The sequence below is a fragment of the Hippoglossus stenolepis genome, chromosome 21, assembly GCF_022539355.2.
Source record: "Hippoglossus stenolepis isolate QCI-W04-F060 chromosome 21, HSTE1.2, whole genome shotgun sequence".
In the NCBI taxonomy this organism is placed as follows: Eukaryota; Metazoa; Chordata; class Actinopteri; order Pleuronectiformes; family Pleuronectidae; genus Hippoglossus; species Hippoglossus stenolepis.
The window spans coordinates 8,843,957-8,869,228 of NC_061503.1; the positions used below are offsets into that span (position 1 = coordinate 8,843,957).

Sequence of the window (25,272 nt, forward strand, 5' to 3'; positions counted from 1 at the left end):
TCACTGCTGTATTTTTGATCAATAAAGACCAATTAAGCTTATTGTGGCTTCCTTACATTTTTTTGGTCAGATGTTTGACCATAGCCTCTCTGCTCCTTTCATTTTCTTGTAGCGAAGCCAAAGCATCTTGATCCCCACCTAGTGGCTGGCTGCAGTGTAGATTATGAATCCTGGCACGTCAAATACATTTTTCTCACAGATAGTTTCTGTCGTGGCACAGATGCATGTTCAGGTGCTCTCTTTTCTGGTAAGTTCGGTTTTGTTATTTGATGCGATAAAAATGGGGTGAAACATCATGATTGACAGCGGAGTTTGACTCATGATTGGTCAGGCGTGGGACCTCGGTACCACGTCTGCATCTCCCAATCGATAAACTAGACAGACTCTCTCTCTACATGCGCAAGTTGGCAGCATTTGTATTCGGGATATAACATTTCTGGTTTGTGGGACTTCATTTACAGTCTGTTTCTTTTTGCCTCCGATTGTGTGTGACTCTGCATTTTGACTTGACTCCTCAGCCAGCTCGCAATACATTTTGTGTTTTTAACGTCTGACTGGCCAAGAGTCCCTTGATTCATGCCTCTTAACTTCCAGTCAGCCTTGGTTACCCCTGGATAGCTAAACACAATCCCCAAATGGGCTACTGGACTGATTTTAGGCTGCAGTGAGCACTGTCATGCTGTCTGCCTGAGAAACACTCTGTCCTCAGTCCCTAGTTCCTCCTCTCTTGAATCCAGAGCCTGTAAGGTGTTGCTTAAATAGCAGGATTTTCTGCTCGAATAGTGACCTCCTCTCTGGCACCTTGCCCCCCAAGTGTCAGTTCCTGAGATGCAGGATATGGAAAAATACATCAGCAAGTCTTGCATCATTCGTCCTTCTTCACCTGCAAGCAGGAACAGGCTTTTTTATTGACAAGAAGGATAAGACCCTTTGTCTCTGCATCTATTATCAAGCACTCCAGAAAGTGAAACACAGGTTCCAACTTCCATGCATCTCTTTGACTTTGCTCCACGGTGCCACTGTTTTCAATAAACTGGACCTCATCATGCTAATCAATGGGTCTGTATTTAGGGAGGCCTCGACTTCCATGATATTCTGGTCTTTTCTAGTTTCTTGTTTTTACTTTTTAAATAATTTTTTTAATGATTTTCTTTCTCCACTGTCATTGTGAGGTTTTAAGCCTAGAAAGCCACAACATTTAAAACAGTTGTTTTAATATTGTTGCTGATTGGATGTGCTGGGTCGTGCACTTGGATCCCACAACCACAATGAATGAGATGAACTACAGAATATGAACACAAGCTATTTAAGCATTATGATTTCTGTGTCCACGCATTCAGCTAAATGTCAATAACTGGCAGGAAACTGGATAATAATTGTTTCTTGCTTGGCAGATACGTAATTGCTAAATAGTTTTTCACAAGCGGTTTTGTATAAAACCCGAATTGATTGTTTTGGAACAAATGATATTACTTTACAAAAGACCTTTTCTCATTTATAGTGTGAACACGTAAAATGTGATGATTGGAAGCTGGACTCAAAAGCACAGGGAACACAACTAAAAGCAGTGTCAGGTCATTTAACTTTCCTAAATGCCTCAATAGTCCTCATTGCTCAATGCGATACAGAGCCAATCACTAAGCCTCTGCCACAGTCATAACTGATATTAATGGAGCCCTGCGGAAGCTCTTTTGCATGAGAACGCTGTTCTCAATATCTGCACATTGTGAGACTAATCATCATTCAGTGTCATTACAAAAATGTGGGTTTGTAGTAGTGAGTGTGGTGCAATTAGCACAACTCACTGAAGTCACCATTTCCACACATGCATGCGTGTCCCCTTACTCTGTCCCTGTGTTAGCGTGTCTTTTCCTCTCTCAGCACAGGTAGTGCCTAAAAATCCACGAGAAGCTATCGTCTTGCAAATCCTTTTTCACATCCTTCAGCGGAGCATCTTTACTCACAGCTTGCGTCAGCACATTCAATATTCATGAGAATGCTCATCAATACACCGGTAGCACCTGCCTCAGACATTCAGAATAAAAACAAATACCGGTGTCATGCTCTTGCACGCATGTACACATACATACTGTATTTCCCCGAACAAGAAGAAAGGAGGGCAGTCAGTTAAAGGCCAGGTCTCCAATAATTGCGAGGGACGTGGTTGACATAAACAAATAAAGGACAGCTCTCCAAACACAGGCCGGGGAAAACAATGGGGGAGATTAAATTAATTGATGTGCCAACAGTTTAGCATAATGTACATTTTATATTCTATTAATATAATAAATCCAACAATATAGTCATGCTATTTTCACACTTTGTTGTTGTGGATTAGTCATCTAAGTATTATTATAATATTCCAGTCGCTATGTGTGTAGCTTTGTCGTACTTTATTCTCCACTGACTGTTGTTCCCTATGCCTGAAAATGTTTCACCTTTAAAATGTTGGTTTTAATATGAAATACAGGAACTTTAACAATTGAAAATGGTAGCAGCCAAAACAAGCTTCCTACTACACTATGACCAATTGTGCTTATTAAACAGAGGAAATAAATAAAGACCTGCCTCTAACCCAAGTAAAAGCCTTCCGCAGTTGAGGAAAATAAAAAGCCCACGGCCACTATTAAAGGGAAATACAATATGCAGTTTTCTGCAGAGGAAAGATCCATCAGTTCTGTGTGGAAAAGAAACTATAAAACAAAGAAAGCAATAGAAGGCGAGAGAGAGAGAGAAAATGTGAATTGAAAGGAGCCAAACAGCTTCTGTTTTCAGCAATATGGGAGGTTTTTGATGCAGCACTCCCCGACTGTTCCCTGTGGATAGTCCATCTCCAAATTTCCTGAACACAACAGCCTTTGAATTACTGAACGACCCTGCACAGCTCTTTACCTCCGGCCCTGTCTGAGTGTGACAAGAGGCTCGCAGACCGATGCATCTTCCTGGACACGAGGAACCTCCTGCCCACAAGCAGCTTCCACCTCAGTGAAACTCAACTAACAGCAAGTGTGCAATCTTGAAAAGATGAATGTGGTTATCCATACTAATGACTGTTGTCAGCGTAAATGAAAAGAATGAATTTAAGTGTATAGACTGCATCTTTTGTTTTTCCTTGCAGTCTTCTGCAGTGCACTGCAGTGTATTTTTCTTTCTCTTTCCTGTTTTGAAATAATAATAAAAAAAAAGGCTTGTGAAACTATTCTTGGCGAGAAGTGAAGGGAGGAAGACTTTGACAGGAGAGAAGTGGGATGAAACTCTGACAAGACTCTTCCACTGCAAAGCTCTTTCAGTCGTCACAGCAAAAAGCAGCACTCTGCAACAATGACATCGCTCTCCTCCGTGTAAATATGAAGCAGTTTCATAAAAGAGACTTTACACGAGGAGAAGTTTTAAATTAGATTCAAACATCTGCTTCTACGCAGATAATGTACTTCCGAAGTGGTTCTGGGAATCTGTAGGAGTCTAATAAAGTCTTCAGAGTAAGTAAGAGACATGCACCGTCTGAGTGCGGAAGATTGGGTTTAAGGTTATTCAGCAAAATAATTTGATAAACAGATTACAATTGTCTGAATTAATTTGAATACTTAAAACTTTTAAAGGCTTTTAGGCCAAGGTCCAGGCACAAGCTTCACTGAGATGTTGTTTTGAGAGAAGAAACTAACTGAGTGTCACTGACTTAAATCAGCTCTACGAAAAATATTTCCTGATTTAAAGCTGCTGGTTTCACATATTTCTGGTTAAAAGATGCCAGAGTTTTCTTGGATAAAGTTATAATGTCCTTGGAATTACTTCACTCATTAGCTTCCACACAGAAATCGCTTTGATCCAAAGTCTGGCCGACTTTCCAAGAGAATTCTGTAAAACTGCAACATGGATTTATAAATTGATCATGTTCATTCTTACACATATACAGGCAAAGAACAATACACATATATATAAAATCCACATTGGTATCTACACTGGAAATCCTCCTTCAGTCTAATGGAAGTGGTTATGGTGGCGTGGATTTGAGTTTTACTGTATTTAACTACAAGGTGCAGCTGATTCTGCCATAAATGTTGGGTTTGTAAAGTTTACTGAAGACTGCTGTCAAAGGATGGTTTCACGCCATTACATGTAACTTGGTGGAAGGATGTGTTATAGGTCAGGGAAGAATCCATAAAATGTTTGTGCCACTCACGAGCTTGTTTGTCAGTCAGCGTTCAATCACCACAGAATTCATTCAATCTACACCAGTAGTAGGAACGTCGCTCCCATGCTCAACAGTTTACGAATGACAGGTACACAGAGAGTGAATGACAAATTCCTGCATCAGAAGGGTATGTGACTCCTATGAGAGTCTGACTGTCTGAGTGGAGGGTCACACCTTTATGAGCGATAGAGCGCGCGGCAAATGGTGCTGCAGATAGCTGCATACAGCTATAACATGCAGCAACGGCGTGAAACATCAAGCTAGAGATCTCTTTTGTCATTATGAGAAGTGTAAACATTTGTTTTTATTCAGTATGAAACTGTGCCAGAACAAATTGGAATACGGCGGGCTGCCACAGTCGAGATAATGAATGGGGAACACTGTCAGTGGTCTCTCTCCTAATAATAGGCATGAGTATATATTAGTATAAAGTACTTGTCAGCTTGACAACCTCGTGGAGGAAAACTGTGAAGCTCACTGACTGCTGTTTCAACCTTTTGCTCATTGCCTTGTTAAAATGACTGACAGGTGGGAATGTTCACAGTCCAATAAAAACAAAGATGCTTTTTGCTGTATTGTCTCACTTAACATTGTTATATGCCGAACACATGCTGAAAAGACATTTCTCAGAATGTTTGTATAAGGATGACAACCACATTATAACGACATTCAATAGACTACTCAATAAACCAATCTGTGCCCTCATAGAAACCCTGTGATTCGGTTACACGAGCCAGGTGCCATGTCTATTATCTGGCTTTAAGTTTGTACAGCATTGTCAATAACATTAGCAGCTCTCTGAAGATTCGCCTCTATACATTTGTGTTGTCGTTTTTTGTATGTCTCTACAGCATGATACAGAGAGATAATAAGAAACCAGATGCCTCTTTGATTTTCATTTCCAATTTATGAGAAAACAATGGAGCACGGCCATTAAAATGCTAATGTAATTGCACTTGATGAATTTAATCTGTTTTTTGGGGGGGTATAATTATTGCAAGCAGAAAATGTAATAATAAATGCAACAGTGGTGGTGAATTTTAAGTGTCTGTTTTTGGAGCAATCGTTTTAATAAAGCTTCTCATCATGAATGAAAATATTGTGATCTGTTCTGCATCACGAATCACTGTTGAACAAATGCTAATGTTGAGGCATGAATGCAAAATGCAAGACTCCATTGCCTATTTAAAAATTCAAAAGTGTATCATGCGTGCATCAAATAAACATAACTTTGCAGTGGTTATATCAACTGGCATCCAAATTAATACAACTAGCCTGTGTTGTTGCAATCTAATTGTAATTTATATTAAAGTGCTTCTTTGTCATTGACTCGTCCATTAAAAACTGCGTCAAATTTCACACACACACGCACACGCACACACACACTTAACAGTGCATAAAGTTGTTCTTACCACAGGGCTCTCCATGATGCCTTTGAGGAAGATGAGGTCCAGGTCATTGGCGGTTGTAGAGCTTGTGCTGTCACTCAGTGTGTCCAGGGCCTGATGCATGGCTACACACACAGAGAGAGAAAGAACAGTTTATTTCACTTCACTCCCTGTTCGACAGAGACCCATGGGAAACTAAATAGATCACCTCAAAGAAAGCACACTTACTGTAGTTCACACTACATGGCTGAAAGAAAAGAGAGGGAGAGGGAATGGGAGCCGCCTTGCATTTTTTCCCCAGGCAATTCAACCTCTGTCACTCGCCCTCCTCTCAAGTCTGACAGAAGCGACAGTATCTTTCTCCCACAACTTCCTCTCTCTCCCCCCTCCTACACACAGGTTCATAAACAAACACATTCCATCTGAAACCACGATAAAGTCTCTGAAGTTGCGGAGAAAATAAAATTTTTTACCATCTTTCAGTTTGGATGCCGGCACTAAAGTGCACTTGGCAGACTGGCTGGGAATAAATGTGAATATGGCAGAGGCAATGATGCAGTTTGTTTTTCCCTGTTTTGCTGGTTCATGGAGTGGAATCGGTGATAAGCCCATAAAATAAATTCATGCACACACACACACACACACGTATCTCAAAAGATGTAAAATCAAACTGCTACACCACATGAAACGACCAATCAATCAGCGGATGCAAGGTGATGTCAACAACTCAATGGAGGTCGAGGAAGGTTGAGTCTAGCTTTAAAGCTGACTTATTATATGATAAATTAAGATGCCAAACACACCGATATCTCCTGCCAGCAGCATTAATTACAGCAGATGGGACCATCATAGGAGTCAGCATTTCTATTCACAGGACACAACACCAAAGCTTTTATTTCCAAAGCTAAATAAACCCACTTTCTTTATCCTGACAGACCACCCACCGCATTCCTATAAGACACACATCAAAGGTCCTATGCGGTTATTTTGTTAAACAGATGTCTCCGTCACAAATGTTTTCAAAGGCCTAATTTAACCACGTTTCAAGCACGTAACACCTTTGCAAAGGATATTAAGAGGATGAAGCATAAAGTGTGCATAGTAAAAATGCTGTCCCAATGGAATCTACAACACATTGAGGACATACACACAGCTGTGACATCATTGTGGACGGTGGAGGGGCAGCTCACAGAAATAATAAGAAGAAGAATAAAAAACCTCTGAAACTTATCTGTTCGCTTTTTGCCATTTTGTTTTTTTAACATTGTGCAGCTTTCGTATTATGGATTCATACTGCACAGTGTGCACTACACTACATGCATCATTGACAGTAACTCTGTGGTACGATTTGCTGCCTGTAGGCGTCCAACAAGCATTAATGTTAGTAGTAGTAGAAATGAGTTCAATGGTTTCATCCAGGTTAATGAATAATGATGCATTTCAATAATAGAGCAATGGCACAAAAGCCAAAAATGACCACGACCGTGCTAGTAGTTCTGTGAGGCCATTAGTGACAGTGGTGTGTTGAAGTAAATGTAATCACTACCATGACAATATGCTCATGCTAATGATAACATGCTGATGTTTAGCCTGTTTACCGTGTTCATCATCTAACAGATGGGAAAGTTTTAGTTTTTCCAGCTACACTGAACAAAGTACTGGTATAGCCTCATTATAAAATTGATGTGATGATGGTGCTACAGAAAAAGCTAAGGAAACACTGTAGTGATGACAATTTATTCATTTGAATGTCTATGCTGACTTTCTACCAAGTAGCGGTAAAGACATGTCACTAAAAATCCTGAATGTCATCTGCTGGTTGCCCTTGAGAAAGTCAATAGGGTTCATCATATGGGGACAATGAATGTCTGCACCATACAGCCTATAGCCTGTACTACATTATATGGCTGTTGAGATATTTTAGTCTGGACCAGAGTGGTGGAGCAACTAAACGAACAACATTGTCATCCATTACAAAATACCACCATGAAGAAAAAACAAACAAAAAAACAGTCAACAAAGTGTCCAGTGATGTACAGAATGTCACTAACTGGAACAACTCACATTCACAACATGATAAATAAGTCTCAGGGGAGCATGATTCTGTTCAGTGGTTCATTGATGTGCAGCCTAGAGCTGTGATACTGACAATACACAATAAAACTACTTAATAGATTTAAACACTAACTATCCATTCCTTAAGTATTGCTTTTTATCACTAGACTCATTGTTTCAAGCTGATATTCTATCTAGCAGGAGAGAGGGCACAGGTTAGGAAAGAGAAACTTGTGCGTTTCCCTCAATGCTGTGTATTTGAACAATATGAGCATTTCAGTAGCAGCCACAACACAAGCTGTGGTATTTCTGTGACAGGTTTGTCAACTACCTAGCACATAATAGTGTGTATTTCCCAGAAGAGCTCTCTGGGAGTTTTCTTGATGAGCCAATATATTTCGAGAAGTACAGAACTATATTTGGTATCGAAGTGTTTCTACATCTACAATTTCTGTACAACCATGAAAACAAGACACATGTCTTCTACTCCGGAAAAATATCAAAAGATGGAGAGCTATGAAGGCAAGAAGGCCAGAGGAAGACGACCTCAGTCATGACACAGTCCATCTGCCCCCTCTCTGAATAATTTGATAAGTAAATTAAATTAATAATTACACAATTCCGCTGTGAAGTCTTGTTTTCCCTCTAACACCAGCTCTGCTCCGTCAGAAGAGTTACCAGATGTGTGCCTGGCAGATGACAGAGGACCGGCAGGCTCAGCTTACAGGTCCTGCATAATTCTGTGTAATCACCACAACTCCACGGTAGCGTTGCTGCCACGTTGACCCTTAAGCTGACCCTTAAGCTGCCTATCTCTACTTTTTGGGATAATTGAACTTTTTCCCTGAATGTCCACCCTCTATCAATATATTTACATTTCACTGATTATTTTCTCTTTTCAAAAGGGATAAAGAGAAGGTGTGAAAAAGAACTGATAATAATACCCATTTTTCCAGCGCCAAGTATGCCAAGGGTCGTTCTATTATTCATAGAGATTATTAAAAATCCAACTTGTCCTCTTTCTTTCTTGGGTCTTGCTGCCTTTCTTCTCTCTACATGTATAGATAAATAGGGTTCCTCCAGTCATTTTCCTTGGCATGCATCAAAGCAAAGACAACGGGGCTGTGCAGGTCAAAAGTTCACACAGGAAGAGGTCCGGATGTCAGGCTAAGATACCATCCTTATTCCTTCCTCGTCAAACTGCAACTTTCTCTTGAAAATAACGTCCTCTTTAGAATTCAGGTGGAGTATCTCATCTTGTATACTGCTACTGTCAAAGCCAGCTTCCCCTGCATAAGCCTGCATAAACTTCCAATAAAACTGCACAGCCAGAACCAAACAGCTTCTTTTATCACCAACAGTATTTATCTTTCTGCTGCTCGTGTCTCATATCAGCGAGAAAGTCACATGTAGATATTTGGTGAGCGGTGAGAACTCAGGCGGAAGTCATTTTTCGCTTCAGTGAACGTAAACTCCCCACATTATACCCTGTAACTTGATACCATGAGAGAACTCCATTTAGCAGGTGAGGGCTTAAGAGCACAAAAGGGACTCAGGTGTGTAGACAGAGGAGCAGCTCCAGTACATGTCCGCCATGTGCGCCTCAGAGCCCACTCTTCTGGGGAAAGGCTGCGAAACTTAAAGCTCTTTCCCTACTTGAACGAGTCTTGTTTTTACAGCATTTTTCACAGGGGGAGACAGGGGACAGGGGAGTCCCACTGGAGCAGAGAGATAATCATGACAAAAATCTGAAGTTCCCAAGAGGGTGGGAGATCTACTTTGCCAGCATTGTGTCATTCCGCTGAAATTTGCAGTAATAACACAACAGTGGTGGCCCTCTGCATCAACTCCCGACAAATAATCTCAGAAAAACAGCGTATTTTTACCACGGTGCAAACGGAGGACGTGTAATCACAAGGAAACCAAATTAAAAGGTACTTTTGTCGGTTAAAGTCTCATCTGAGTGCCAATTCAGAGTTACAATTAAACTCAATGCTGTGGGCAGTTATTGTTTGTGCTTAGAGCACAGCGGGGGGGGGGGCAACAACCTCTTAGCTGGTGCTTAGTGAAGGTTGTCTGTTGCTATGGAGCGGCAGTTGGGGAGAGGATGGAGCAGGGGGGAGCTGAGGGAGGGTGGGAAATGGGGGGGGAGAGATGGGAGATACAGTTGTGTTGGCCTCTCTCCACGCTGAAGCCCCATGGGGTCTTACGCACAGAGGAGTGCAGTGTGCAGCTGACAACACTTCCAGTCTCTGGCTATCAAAACAGTCTGACCTGCAGACATTTACTGACATAAACTTAACGTCTTAAAATACAGATGCATGCAAAGAGGCAACTTGAATGGCACGCAGTAGATTACATATCTCTGCCAAGGCCCAACAGTCTCTTTATGAAACCACATTTAAATTCACCAGATCCAGACTTTTATTGGGATCTGCACCAAATTGTACAAACTCATTAAGATCAGGCCCCTAAATATGCCAATTTTTTAAGATTCGTGAATTATTCTCTGAGAAATCAGCGCTCTACATCGCAATCAGCTGACAACGACAAACAATTAGGTCTAAACTTTAGTATCTGATCTATTAAATCCACCAAAAAAGGTTATGCTGCATTGCTGTTTGTCTGTTTGTGTTTTAGCAAAGACTATGCAAAAAACTATTGAACTGTTTTATTGAAACTTGGTGGAAGGGTGGGGTATGGTACAAAGAAGAATTCTGTAAATAAAAAAAATAAATAAAATAAAATTGCAAGATAGGGCATTTTAACATTGTCAGTTTTCCTGGGGAATAATGCATGAATTTTGAATAATAATCAGGAATATTTAACTGATATCTATGAATATGTTGAATTTGGTGCAGCTTGAATTTGCCATGGCAGAGGTATGAGATCTGCTGGGTACCATTTGTTTGTCTGTTTATGCAGGATAATGCAAAAACTACTCAACCCATATTTCCATGAAAGGAAGAACCCATTACATGTTGGCGCCGATCAAGATAAACAGGCGGATACAGGATTTTTTTTTTTTTACTTCCTTTAACTTTGGGAGAGAGCATTAGCCTTGGCGGAGGTATGCACTCTCCTAACGCCCTTCCTGTGTTATCCTGGTTCTACTACAAAATAGTTTAATGTGAAAAATGGACTTCAAATTCACTGTATAGCCGAAACTAAACTTTGAAAGAACACTGAAAGTCAGCCTCAGCGAAGACCTGGTGGTGATTAATCCTGGCTCTTTTACTGGATAAGGTCAATGCTATGCTATGCTATGCTATGCTTTTCAGTGTGCAGTGTGATTCTGCATTCATAACAGCAGCTTTATTCTGTGAAAACACAAACAGATATCCGAGCAGTCCTGTTCTCAATTATATTTTCATTTTGTCCTGTGAGTTACTGAAACTTTATTCCCCATCGTTCAGTTAAAATGACAGTGAGGCGCTTCCAAATTACCAAAGTCACCTCTGTATAATAAAACATTCATGGGCCTCCACAGACTTTATTAAATGCTTAAAGGTTTCTCTAAGATTTGATTCTGCTCCCCAGCAAATATAATTACTATCAATCCCTCAGGTAGAGAAAGATGAATGTCTAAGACAGTGGGGGTGAAGTATATTGGATTTGAGTATATCCCATTGAGCTTTGCACCAGACCTGATTAGTACATTAGTACATAATAACTTTGGTCTTATACTATCGGATTCTTGACTCTTTTTTTACATGTTAATGTCTGTGCAGAGTATTTTCTTCTCCTATATTCGGACGACAACTGTCGCAGCTAAAATGTGAATTCTGCTCAGGTCTACAAGTCAGAATACTGTCAACGTCCCCCTGGTGGAGCGTCGCTCAAAAGACAGGCTCATGACAAGTTAAGGGAATGTTGTGTGAAGCCTGTGTGGACATATCGATTGTGTAATGTACTTTGGTGGTAAATCTGCGGGTGTGTGTGTTTGTGCGTGTGTAACTTGTACATGCTTGTCTTCCAAACAACAGCTCTCCTCATCTGGTTAGCATACACTGAATAACATTTTTATATCCCAGATACGAACACCACCATCTTGCACAACTGGAGCCAGAGTCTGTGGAATGTTTTCTCTATGGTCAAAACGGGCCACACTGTTGATCATATTAGTTCATTAGTTGCTCATAGATCTTCACTCTTACAGAATTTCTAGTCATTGAAATTTACCAATTAATAGTGTTAGTTTCTACAAATCCATATCATTGAGTAATAGCTGAGCAATCATTTTCCTGGATATTATTTTTAAGGAAATAAGGATCATACATTATCCTTTTTTATTTTTAACAGAACAAATTCTATTCTATTCTGCTCTCATCTACTACAGCAGCGTGCTTGACTGTCCCACGAATGACCTCATTTCTGGGGGGACTTGTTACTCTCGTCCAATCAGCAAGATGAGCCCTCGTCTAAAAGCCCTCTTTTAAGACACCCCATCGCCATGGTGACACTCGCTGGTATGGGTGTGAGCTGGATCGCCTTATTAGCTGGCTGAAGGTCACGGCTGGAGACAACACTTGTGCTATTTGTTGACATTTTGCAAATGGACAGCTGCTCCCATTACACCTCACACCAACGGCCGCGGAGCGCCACGGGCGAGAGATCCTTTTCAAGCGATCAAGTTTAAACGAGGAAAATTTAAACAGAATGAGTTACATCGACTGAACTTGCTGCGAGGAGGCAAACATTTTGACTTTGAGTGTATATTTGTTTTCCCACTCACCAGTTAATGAAAGAGCAAACAGAGATCACCAGGGTGCGATACGGATGAAGTGATTGCCAGTGTCACAGTATTATCGAATACCCTCAGCCAGAACAGAATTAAATTGTCCCATTCTGTTGATACCCAGCGATTATCTTTGACAGCCTAATCCTACCAATACACTGTACTCAATGATCCATCATCTGTGTTTGAACACCACTACATTAGTCCGGTCGACACACACAATAATTCTCTGATAGCATGGGACTTCAGTGTGTATGTGTGTGTGTATATAGAGATGGTGGGGGGGGGGGGGCCTCCCTGCCTGACAATTATTTGAAGGTTGCGAGTCTGACACTTCCAAGCTCGCCATCTCTGATCAGAACACTGTTGCATATGAATCACCCCCCTACTTATTCACCATGAATGTACAATGCACTGGAGGTCTTGCTTTATCCTTCTCTCTCTCTCTCTCTCTCTCACACACACACGTGCGCTCTGAGCTGATAGACGGGATGCAAATGCTTTGACAGAAAATGTGATTCATTATGGCTGTCACTGCTGTGTTGTCTGGCTACATTACAGAGCAGAGGATCTCTTGCAAGGCAGCACACTGTCTGACATGCACTAGACTCGGAAATTATGTAACGACTCTGTGAAACTAGACGAATTAAACATGACACCGTAAAATAGTTGTTTTAGTTCTTTTTATCAGGAGTCCAAAAGTAATTTTACGTGTGTTTTTTTTTTTACTTACACATGCAACCCATGGTTCAAAGCACTCATGTAAAATGATGCAAGTAAATAAAAGTACATAAATAGATATAGACACACACTCAGAACATAATACTGGGGGGTATGCAACTCTATGCAATATTAATGAACTCCCATCAATTATGAACTGAATGTATGGTGCTTCCCGCTCCATTCTCTGTGCATTGTCATACAATTAAAAATACTACTTCCTCTTACTGAGGCTCTTGCTCTTTTAATAACTTCTTATGTTTGCTTTCTTTGCTCAGCTCAAGGTCCAATTCCTCTTTCTATCACTCTGTACTTCTCATTGTGAATTAAATGAAAAGAAAGATGTGGCATGTTCTCATCCTTTAGTGAATATTTATAAAACACCATGCTGTCTTTTCGTTTGACGTCTCCCTTCCCGTCTCTGTACTCTGCTGTCTCAGATTCCTGTGCATCACATGCTGCCCTGGGTCCTAATCTGTCTCTGCCCATCTTCATCACACTCTGGAGGTTTCAACCAGCACTTCAGGAGCAGGTGCAATGCGAATATAAAACAACAGCTCAATGGCCAACATGTGCAGAAGCATTGTCGCCTGTTTAGTTGTATTTTAACTGATTAAACCTCTAATTTCAGCTTCTGCCCAGTACATCCTCCCTAGCCTGTAAGAAAACACATAGCCAGAGAACTTGTTTGTTTGTTTATCCATCCTGCATCCCTGTCATGCCCAGCAGGCAGGGACCTGTGTTCTTACCTTCTCCATCCAGCTTGATTTCCAGGGCCTCCAGGGAGTTGGCCGAGTCCCCTTCCTCCAGGGAGAGCCTTCCAAACAGGCTGCCAGCCATGGTGAACAGCCCCTCACTACAGTGCTCACAGCAACACACCCAGTACAGTATCTGAGGCAGACTGAGAGATCTCCCTCTCTCTCTACCTCCTTCTCTCTCTCTCTTTCTCTATCCCTGATTCTCTCCACTTTCTGCCAAAAACAGCTCCTCGCTATTTCAACCTCCCCCCCCCCCTCTCCACCTGCTCTTGACGTGAATGTGTATAAGCTATGCCTGGCTGAGTGTCTTCTCCTCCGCATGAATGAATGCAGATGAGAGAGGGTTGAGTGCATGAGCAAAGGAAGGAAGGAAGGAAGGTGTGTGTGAGAGAGAGAGAGAGAGAGAGAGAGAGAGAGAGAGAGAGAGAGAGAGAGAGAGAGAGAGAGAGAGAGAGAGAGAGAGAGAAGGTGTATTGTGCTTTTCTCCAGGAGGAGGGGGAAGTAAAGGAGGAAGGACGATTTTCCCTCCAGGTTTCCCTGCGGGGGTTAATGGAGGAAGGAGCAGCAGAAGGCTGGCGTGTAGGAATCGGTCAGACACATACAGTATGAGTGATGACCCTCTATCCTCTATATCAAACACACAGGGAGAAACACAGGCAGCCTCACAGATTATATTTGTCCTTTCTGCTCATAACTCGAGGAAACGCATCTGAGCTTCTTCTCTGACAGGAGTTGAAAACTATGTTATTGCTTTGAATCAAAACTGACCCCTCTCTAACCTTTCTTTCATCCAGCCTGCGTAAAAAAAAATAGCAGAACTGAAAACGCTTCTTTTCAAATTCAAAAACAGGACATGAATTGGCTCGAGGAAACTATTTACTGTGCTTTACTAAAAATCACCAGTCATCCAGACTCAGCCCGAGGCTAGTGTACAAATCAAGACTGACTGACAGCCGAGTTCCAAAAAAAAGAAACTCAGTGGAGCTGATTTTCTCCCTCTATCCAGCAGCCGACTGCTGCAATTTATTACAGCCTGATAAAATATTATGAAGCTTCGAGGTCTACATCTGACCCCCTGTTAACCAATATTCTTAGTGTCTTCGTTTTCCAGACATCTGGTCATCGCTTTTCCATCTTTTATGTCACTGGATCAAGTGCCCTTTGCACCGAGACAAGAGGAAATGCAAGGGAGGGTGGATACGTGCCAGATGAGAATTCAATGCAGGCACCTTTTTTTGGCACTTAAATGAGAAAATATAATTCTACTGATGTAAAAATATCACAGTTTTAACTTTGATGTCACTGCCAAGGCCTACACATGAAAATTCCCTTTGATATGACGCCAACAAGAGACAGTGAGATTATATCACACATAACGATGATGAGATGCCAGATTTAACCTGGATTCCAGCAGATCCGTGGAAACTTTTGCACATGTGTGATACTCGCTTTTGTTGTCTGCAAGATAGTTATAAATTTTATTCTGGAATCAGTTGCATCAAGCAGTTTAGTAGTTAGAGTTCATGCTGTGAAGTCAACACTGAATGCCTTTACAACATCTTAACCCAAACTGTCTCTCTTAAAGATATAATATGAAGTCAATTCTATTTTCAGGTTTACTTCAGGGTTACCTCAGGGTTACTTCAGGGTTACTTCAGGGTTTTCAGTCTCACTGAAAATGGTTACTGAACGGCTAACCTGCTTTGGAGCAGGTTAAATTGGAGATAAGCGCTCAACCCGTATAAAATCTCCACCCACTGATCTCCATCAATTCCTTTGAAACATGACTTCCGCGTTCAAATCAGGATCCCGTGGAGCTCGGTGTGGAATGTTGAGGGTCTCTGAGGAGGACGAGGGTCTTCAGAGACCGACAAAATCCTCTTGCCTACTCTGATCGGTGTCTTTATGAAAGATATAGATTCTCATCAAAGGGAATGATAAACCTTTGTCAACTGCTGGAGCCGAACATAACCAACCTGACACTTGGGAGCAACATGCTCACAGAACCACAGACTGTCTGCATTGATCTACGTTTCTTTAGTTACTCATATTGATGTACTGGGTGTGTTAGCGGTGGGATAACCAGACATAGTTTTATACTTTTATCCTCCTCTTTAACTAGGTTTATCCTATGAAATTAAATATTTATTCGGAATGAGGGATAGATAGTTTACAGATTTACCTGATGACCTCCCCTCTCTCTCTCTCACCAAAATGACACTACACTGTTGCGCGGTGCACACTCTCTTTAAAAGGGAAGTTTAAACAATGTCTGGTTGGTTAAGTCAATCCCTGCCACTAACACACCCAGTACACCTCAATGTCCCCCTGTTTCCAGATGCTTCAGGTTTATCCTGTCACCAAAATACAAAATGCGCACAGTCACATTCCGTGGGTCATGGCGGTCCATATGTTTTTATTGATTAGTAATTCCAAACGTTTACACCAGTGTCCTCAGAGTCAATGTAAACAGTGTGTGTCAAACTAAAGCCCATTATAGAGGCTGCATCATGTGATTAAGTGAAACGTTTAATCTCTTATCCAAGAGGCTTCTTCAGTTCAGTTCAGTTCCACAGGTAAAGAACAGATTCATATCTCATGGCCCTGAGTTATTTATTTCGCTCCCACGCGTTATTATGTTGTTGTTGTTACGTAATATATTTTTTCCCCCAAATGTCATCAGGGGGCTCCGTAACTTAAACATTCACACAATCAGATTTTTTTACCAGTTTTCCTTCCTGCATTTAGCAGCTGTTTGTTCTCCTGGTATTTTTCTAGCATAACAGTTTGCCCCATGTTGTGAATTATGCGGCTCGGCTGTCAGTTCACTTGTCCGTGTCTGTGATTGGTCATATGCAGTAAACACCGCCCCTTTTATGTCCACGCGCTCAGATCTTAATGAGGTAAACATGAGTTGACAACCAGATTCTTGTGACCACTTAGTCTGATTCAGATTTTTTGGTTAAGTTCACCCGGATATTGGAAAGATATCGAAAAGATATCGGAAAAAGATATCGGAAAGATATCGGAAAGATATCCTGGGTATGTTGAACTTGCTTCGTAGTACAGGCCACTAATTGCTGAAGTTACATATCGCACCTTTATCATTAGAAATACTATTAAGTTCTAATCATTTTGATAGAAAACACCCCTTCTTCAAATAAACATCCATTTATTCACAAAAAAGGTTGAAAAGGGTAAAAACAGAGCTCTTGTAACTATAATTGACAAACTACCCATGCAAGACAGTCCAATCCTGGTTGCAAATCAATTAACTCTGATGAGTCATTATCAATAGTAAACGACTCACTAAATGCTTGTGTGTGTGTGTGCATTATTTTTTTATCACTGGCTACGGCTGCAGATCTGAAGGGCCTTTGTGCCTGAGTGGAGGACAGGGAAGGATACAACAGCAAATCCTTTGAGGCATGACTGATCCAAGACTGAGGTTTTAGCACTCTATTAGCCAGCTCATTAGGTCACATTAGAACTTGAGAGATGAGATACATGTCCTGGGTGCTGGAATAACCACAAACCATTCAGTGTCTCCACACACACACACACACACACACAAAACGATACCCTCATCACAGCAAGACCGAGCCACTTACCCGAGTCGGAGCTGGATGTTGCCACAGGCATTTTGAAAATTGGTTCCTCCCTGTATCCTCCACAAAAAGCGTTCGATCAACTGCAATGAAAAAAGAGAAGAAAAAGAGTGAGGGGAGTTGCACAGAGAACATTAAAGAAGTATTTTGAATACGAATGGATAACCCCATACAGAGGCAGAATTAAGGCTGAAACAAGAGATGGTGGAAGGTAGAGTTGTGCTGTCAGGGTGAGTCCCTCAAAGTTCCACTCACAGGGATCAGTGGATGTCTTAATGCAGCGATGGAAAAGAAAACAAATCTTTCTGTGTAAAGTACTTGTGCACACAGATCATTCCTAATTCGTCTAATCAAGCTCCCACACACGACAACTGGTATCTAACTTTATTAATACCCCAAAAATAGAATTACCAGTTGCTCTGGAAACACCCAAACAGTTTTAGCCATCGCTTCCGTCAGGAATATTTTTAGCAACAGTTGGAAAGAAGGCGGGCGAGTGAGTGGGCAGGCCAGCTAACATTAGCTCACAGAGGATCTCTGTTGATTCTAATTGATCCATTTAACATGAGGCCGCGAGAGAAAGCAACAAACATCACAGGCGAAACAGAGGAGGACTAAGCATCTGTTGTCCTGCAGATCAAACACTGGCTTATCAGGTGAAGTGGAGCTGTGAAAAACACACACACAGGGAATGGCAAATATGAGCTAAAGGAGAGTGTGTTGGTGACAGACAGAACCGGCAATCACTGGTGAAGAGAAAGAGACAGAAGAAAATACAAGATGGATGAGGAGAAAACTGTCAGGCAGAAAGCTTTTAGCTGTGAGGAAACATAAGGCGTGTGTGTGTGTGTGTGTGTGTGTGTGTGTGTGTGTGTGTGTGTGTGTGTGTGTGTGTGTGTGTGTGTGTATGGGGAAGGGGGTTACGTCGACAAGAACAATGGCGAGGAGGAAAAGAGTGCAGCTGACGAGGGAGACTGTTGTATCCAAGGATGCTAATTCCTGGTTGCCATGACAATAGCGATCTATGGTGGAGCCGATGCCGTGGTGGCCAAAACCCTGCAATGTCACCACAGGGTCACTGTGTGTGGATGTGTGCGTATGACAACCTTATCATCACTGATTGGATTTGTAGCGATGAAGGAGCACTTAATGGCCAAATGGGGGCGCTAATGTTCAAAATGACTGCTGTATTCTAAATGCCATGTCTGCCCTCTGATGTCACTTATTCAATAAACTGAATTAATTCATTTTCTTCCTTCAGATGGCGTCACTTTTCTCTTCAACTACAGAGCAGCTCATATTCCTTAGCTGGTGTCCTGGGTGACATTTTTCATGGAGACAGATTATTTTTAATCACTCTCATATTTCTCCTCCGCAGCCTTTCAGTGGTCATTAAACACAAATATCAAAAGGTCTTCAAGCCCAGTGCTGTGTCATCTTAATAATTTGTTCTCTGCACAGATTTAGAAAATTCTCCCGAATCCTATTTGTTCAGATACTTGAAAGGCTGTGGTTTTGTGTCCAAGCATTTCATCAACACCTCCTGGGGCACCAGTTAAATATTCATTTTGTTCACAGGCATATTTCAGTCACGATCCAAAGATACTGATCCACCACAGTCGGGGATGCCTGGAGATGCATTGGAGCTTGAGTTCTGGAACTACTACTTCAAACCGTCATCGCAATACAGGTTGGAATAGATAATTTCAAGATATTTAATAAACTTTATTACTCTTATGACAGCTTAGCTTTAGATTTATTCCTCTGCAAAACTACTTTCCGTCAGCCATTAATCCTTGCAATAACCTGGTTCATTCTGCTTTATGTTTTGATCATGGCCATGTTTTTTAGTAATCCATGTTTAACTATCTTTGTCTAATGTAGTTAATCTATTTCTCCTAACACACAGACATGTCGCGTTTGTAATATTACGACATAAACTCAGGGTAACTGATTGTGTAGGAGTAGATGATTTCATTATGTTTTTGAGGATATGAAAGTTCTTATTTTTCCTCTATCTCTAGGCTGCATGGTTTCCTTTCACTATCCACGATGAGCGAGACAGACGATAACTTGTTTAACAGCTGTGAAACTGTTGCCGCCGCTGTGACACTGAAGCAAATTCTCTCCGATGCTGAAGGACCCAGCGCTTTCTACAAAACTGATCTTTGCGGATCAGGACCTTAATACCGCATACCAGTCCCCCGGGCTTACCCGTGGCATCCAGTGTTTGCACTGTGAAATGAGCTTGTTAAAAGTATGCAGAGACCACACGGCAGCTAAGAAGTCAAAGCCGATTGCAGCGGGACTTGGCTGTGCCAGAGCTGGACTGACACACTTGGAGGAGGGGCATCATCCTCTCTGCCCTCTGCCACTCACACATGACTCCAATATTATTGACAGGGTAGAATTAGGAAACATCTAATAACGTTGCAATTATCGCCGTTGGTGGCATTTACTTAGTGATTGGTGACAATTTCTGGCAGAAAAGTGTGGACTTGCAACCTGTTATCAAGCTCTATGATCAGGGATTTAACAAGTATTCTCAAAAGCGTGATCGAGACTGTTGTTGAGAGATCCTTCATATTGTTATTTTCACATAACTTGTTTTTCTGCTGCAGAAGGAAAAAGACCCTGCAGTTGTTGGTCAGTCTGTCTCTACTGCGATATCTTGTATATGTAAACACTGTGATTTTCACTCTGTGTCTATTAGTTAAACCCCACACACATGCAATTACACAAAAAGACGAGATGCTCCGATACCGAAACCAGCATCAGCCCTGCCAAAAATGCTGGGTCGGGCATCAGCATGAAATCTATGTACCGATCCGAAATCATGTCTTAAAAGTTTATTAGCTTCTTCAACACTGCAGTTGTGCTGTACTGCCACTGGCAAGTACTGTTTTATTAGAGCAACAAAGAAGAAGGTAATGCAGCGTTAGTCAGAGCAAGCTAAAATGTCAGCAATTTGGAAATATCATCATCACTTTCATGCAGCGTTAGCAGCACACAGCTGTTAAAATACACACGTTTTTTCTAAATGCACTAGTATTGGTACTCTGTAGCGGCTGATATGCAAAGTCCAGGCATAAGAATCAATATCCAGAAGGGAAAGATGGTATCGGAACATAACGCATCACATTTGCAGACGTGCGATCATCTCTACAGTCAATCTGTTAAAACAAGAGTCCAGCTGGGTGTGCATGTGTTTGGTGTGTGTGCACGAACGATGATCTATAATTATATTTTTACACATTTTCGATGGCAACTATCCCTTACCACTGTAACAATACGCCTAGTTTAAATTCCTGCAAGGGCCAAGTCTTACATAACCAGTAACAAGGGCAAAGGTCGAGGTTCTGTTGCCTTAAAATATCCCTGAAATTCTACAGAATAAATGCTACAACCTGTATTTTTGCACTTTGAGCTTGCACGGTCTCTTTCTACTATTCATTGAGGATTGTGACTTATTTAATTTAAAGAATTTTTGAATTTTGCCTGCAAGGACTACAAGCCCGCACTCAAAGAAACCCATGTACTGTGGCCAATCATTTCATCACACACACTGTATTTCTCTATCAGCGAGGATCCCCAGCAATCGTATCTATTGCGTGAAGGTTGGACTGGCAGACGTGGCAAAGAGCTGCAAATAAAACCTGCAGCCAAAGACCCTTTTTTTGGCTGGAGAAAAGCATCTTCCAGCACATTTTGCCCTGAAGCAATGATATAAGTGGCAGCCCAGGTGTTTGTATTTCAAGTGTAAAACGCCTCGAGCTGTTCCCACAGTGAGGCTGCATTAAGGCCGGTAAACATGCTTACACACACAGACTAACACACATCAGTGACCAAACAAGTCTTAATCCACACATGCAGCCTGGCGTCAGGCCTATAAATAACCCTGTGCTCCCACAGGTTCAGCTCCTCTCATTACTTTACAAGGGAAAAACTGTTGTATCCAAGACAACCATGAGCAGCTCCTCGCTTTTTTTCCCCCGGTGCTTTGCCATGGCAACAAGGGAAAATGCGTAAAATAATAATAAGTTGGAGCTAAAATTGGATCTTCAATACAGACTCGCTCTTTATCTGAGGAAATGGTTTCCTATCCACGCAATAGTTAAAGGAATTTCACACAACACGTCAGGGAATCAGATTTAACAGCTGACAAACCAAAAGTAACCTACTGCTGTTACAGCACGTCTACAAATGACGTCTGCAATGAAATCAGGCAATATTTTCAACTGTGATTTCAAACCTGTTGTGTTTATGCAAGAAATGTTCAATTCTAGAGCTAGAGAAAATGTGCCAATTCACGATGGCTTATTCAAGACAATGAATAGCTTCCTTAGAAAGAGAGTTAATCCTGTCAGAGTTTACACTGTTCTTACAAAAACAATGAAATGTCACTTAAGAGGCTTTGTGGAAACATAGGAGCTGTTTTAGTACCTTCTCCTGATGAGAGAACCACAATGTTTATGCTTTCTTGTTGTCAGACTAAACCCTAAACTCCTTCTCTAAAAGACAGTGTAAAGCAGTTCACTCCGTCTCGCCTGCTGATGCTTACATCAACACACAAGTCAGTCAAGACAAATGCCTCTACAAATCCAAACTGCACACTGCTGTGTATTGAATGACAGCATGCATTTAAAAGCAAGTTTAAGGCAGTCGGTGCAGCATGGTCGAAAGGTTTCAAAAATCAAGGTCTACATGCACACTCACGCACAACATGTGCTTCTCCTCGACGCAGATTGAGCATAAAGTTACCAGGAAACCTTATTTTAACAAGCATTAGAACCACCGTCGCCAGATGAGAACAAGACATCTAATGAAATCTGATCGTCTCAGTGATGCGAGTCGTCCTCCTCCCTCGGCTCCACACAGATTGTGTAATTTGTGTAATTGGAATTAAATGTCATGTACATACCACTGAGAGGTTAAGTACTCAGGCAAAGTGCAGAGGGCCACTCCGGGGAAGCATCGACAATCACAACCCTGCCTGGATTTCATTACACGTCCTCTCCCCTATTTCTTTTCTTTCTTTTTGAGGAAGTTTCCACAATGGACTAAACCAAATGAATGTCAAAGTTTTTCAATGTCACTGAATCTCCCCGGGGGGATACCCCAATAAAACTGGGTTCCATAGAAAATACCCACTTTTATTACGTATAGTATATTTCAGGGATACTGCTGTAAAGATATTAAATGTCACGATGATGTAACTGCTTTCAAATGAATAGCTACATACGAGACTAAGGTTATGAATCACTATCTCATGTAAAGGACTATAAAGTGAGCTCAATGGCAAAATGAAATAAACATTTCAGACACTACTCAGGTTTTCTTCTCTGCGTTAAAACGTGTCATATCAACGTTGATTGGTGCCATACACTCGATAAAGAGTTGGTGCACATTATACTGAGCAGATTTCCCCACAACCCACAACTGAGGCTTGTTATTCAGACACATTTTAGTTTTCAAATCATACTGTACTCTCTTCTCTTATTTGTCTGCCGTTTTCTTTGATTCAGCACAAGCACAATGCAACCGGTTCCCTTTGTTTATTTTGGTGGCACGGCAGTATCATGATGGTATTACAACCAGTAAAATGAACGTCCTTGGAGGTGAAGATGAAAAGCATTCCTGCGAGCCGCTTCGGCTGCTTTTACTTCTTCTATTGTTTAATGCTGTCTCAACTTCTTGCAATCGGTCTGAAAGTCTAAACTATCCCCAAAAAAATCCCACTGCAAACAAACTGAACCATTGATCAGTTTGATCTGGACCGAGACCACTTCTTTAGTTTTTTTTGTCCGTGAATCTGCACCTTGGTCTGAGACACCCTTCACTGCTGTTATTTTGGTTTGGGCTGAACTGCAAAGTCTGAAGGTCCGGACCAAATATGATAGGTGTGAAAACCTGTTGGTCACACATACCTGAATGTGGCACAGGCAAACCTTCGACTCCCCTTCACTTCCAATCTGTGCGGGCGAGGAAGCTAATAAAACTTTCGCAGCATTGCTTTGCGTGAACTTGAGCTTTGGTTAACTTTGACGGGCGAAATTCACCTGCATCCGTGTATGTGTTACAATACACATCTTACAATGCATTGTGGGATACAATGAGTCCACTATAGAGGGTATAAAAAACATTCGGACAGCGCTACAAAATGGCAAAGTCAGTAGTGGGTGGTGAATGATTTCCAACACAGCAAGATTTTACAGCCATGCTAGCAGTTCTGTTAAGTAGCAAAGTGGTGCTTTGAGCTAAATGCTTATGTTAGCATGTTAGCATGCTCAAAACATTAAATGCTGATGCCTAGAGCCACATTGCTGTATAGGCAGAAAATATCTGGTTTCCCTATGCATGTGAACAGAGGAATGAAAACGACATTATGCAGTCGTCACTTGAACGGCTCAGCCTCTGTATACGGAGGTCTGTGCCCATGACGGTGAGGTGGCAGGTGTGAGAGTAAATGAGCCGGTCATTTTTATGAATGACACCACAGAGATTGGTGGAGAAAAGATGCTGAGGCTACATGAGCCGCTGCCGATTTATCTCCCGGTGGAATCGAGCGTGGACGGGCTCGACTTCTACAGCCTTCGTCTCTGCCAGCTACAGTTGATTACAATTCCTGCTTGATGCAGTAATGAATCACTCAAATCCGTCAAAGCAGTAAAACTGGGGCAGCGTCATGGTCAAGCACCACTGGAGGCGTTCTTATGAAGGATGACACCAGGATGTCCTGACGAGGATCGGGGGTCACACGGGGACAGCTCTTTACATTTTTCTGGATGAGATACCACCGTAAAAGGAGTCTTCCTCATTTCATCTTTCATACTAAATGTATTCAAATCTTCCTGTGGGAATCTGGAGTGAAGTGTCGAAGGAGCCTGACTTCCAGCAGAGTTCTTAAACCGTCGCCGAAGTGCATTGACAATGTTTCTGTTGAGGTATAACCGGACCTGCTGATCTCGCAGCCAATCCCCAAAGCTCTCTGAAGCAGGGAAATTTATGGTAAACCTCCCACCTCCCACCTCCCAAACTGAAACTGATACAAAGGTTTAGTTTCTTTAATCCCAATGAAAAAGCCTCTGAAAATGAGACCTATCAGAGTGCGGTTTAAATCCAGCTGAGGGATTTTCATTTTGTTCTAACTATACATTCTACATCTTTAGGGGAAATAGTAAGAAATATAGTAAGAAGAGGTTTAGTTTCATATGATGGCAACAAAATAACAATATCATTCAGTTCCTTTGTATAACAGATGCTCTACACACCTAAAAACACTTTGTATAGAACACAGCCCGTGACAAAGTTTAGGAAACATTATTATTATTTGCGGCTGCACTTTTGTCAAGGGCACAAGCCTAGAAAAAAGTTTTTATTTCACTGACATAAATCCCCGACCAAGTACACATTAAATCTTTAATCTCTTAGGTCTAATGTTGTAAGTTATAAACGTAATTTATGTGTAGACTTAAGTTCTGTTTCCATTATGACCCTCAAATCTTCTCTTTCCCCTCACTACATAAACACAGTACATGTCTACCATCACTGAAAATACAGTAGCTTCTCTCTCCCTGGCAGAGGTCGTTTAAATCCTTTCTCCACTGTGAAAAAACGTCCTCACGGTTTGACAGTTAAACAGAAGACAAAAAATCACCACGGACATCTGAGCACAAATGGTAAATGGACCGTATTTATTTATATCGAGCTGTTCCAGTCTAATCGGCCACTCAAGGCACTTTACAGTCACATTCACACAGTGCTTCTATACGCAGCACCTTTTCTATCACATTCATTCAGGTACCCTCAGCGC

The 25,272-nt window shown here is 41.6% G+C and overlaps 1 protein-coding gene across 5 annotated transcripts in view; it reads right to left on the reverse strand.

Moving 5' to 3' along the window:
• The window catches only part of mpp2b (MAGUK p55 scaffold protein 2b), a 39,638-nt gene that overhangs the window by 13,099 nt on the left and 1,267 nt on the right, over positions 1–25,272 (reverse strand). For 2 of the 5 annotated variants that reach the window (XM_047338443.1, XM_047338445.1), the window contains exons 2-3: positions 17,463–17,542; positions 5,605–5,705 (exon numbers count right to left, since the gene is read on the reverse strand). In XM_047338443.1, coding sequence (XP_047194399.1) covers positions 5,605–5,705; positions 17,463–17,493 — 132 coding nt within the window. In that variant the 5' untranslated portion in view covers positions 17,494–17,542. Of the gene's footprint in view, positions 1–5,604; positions 5,706–5,808; positions 6,075–13,842; positions 14,114–17,462; positions 17,543–17,632; positions 17,734–25,272 lie in introns of those variants that run through there. The other 3 variants (XM_047338444.1, XM_047338442.1, XM_047338446.1) reach the window with 3 other exon arrangements.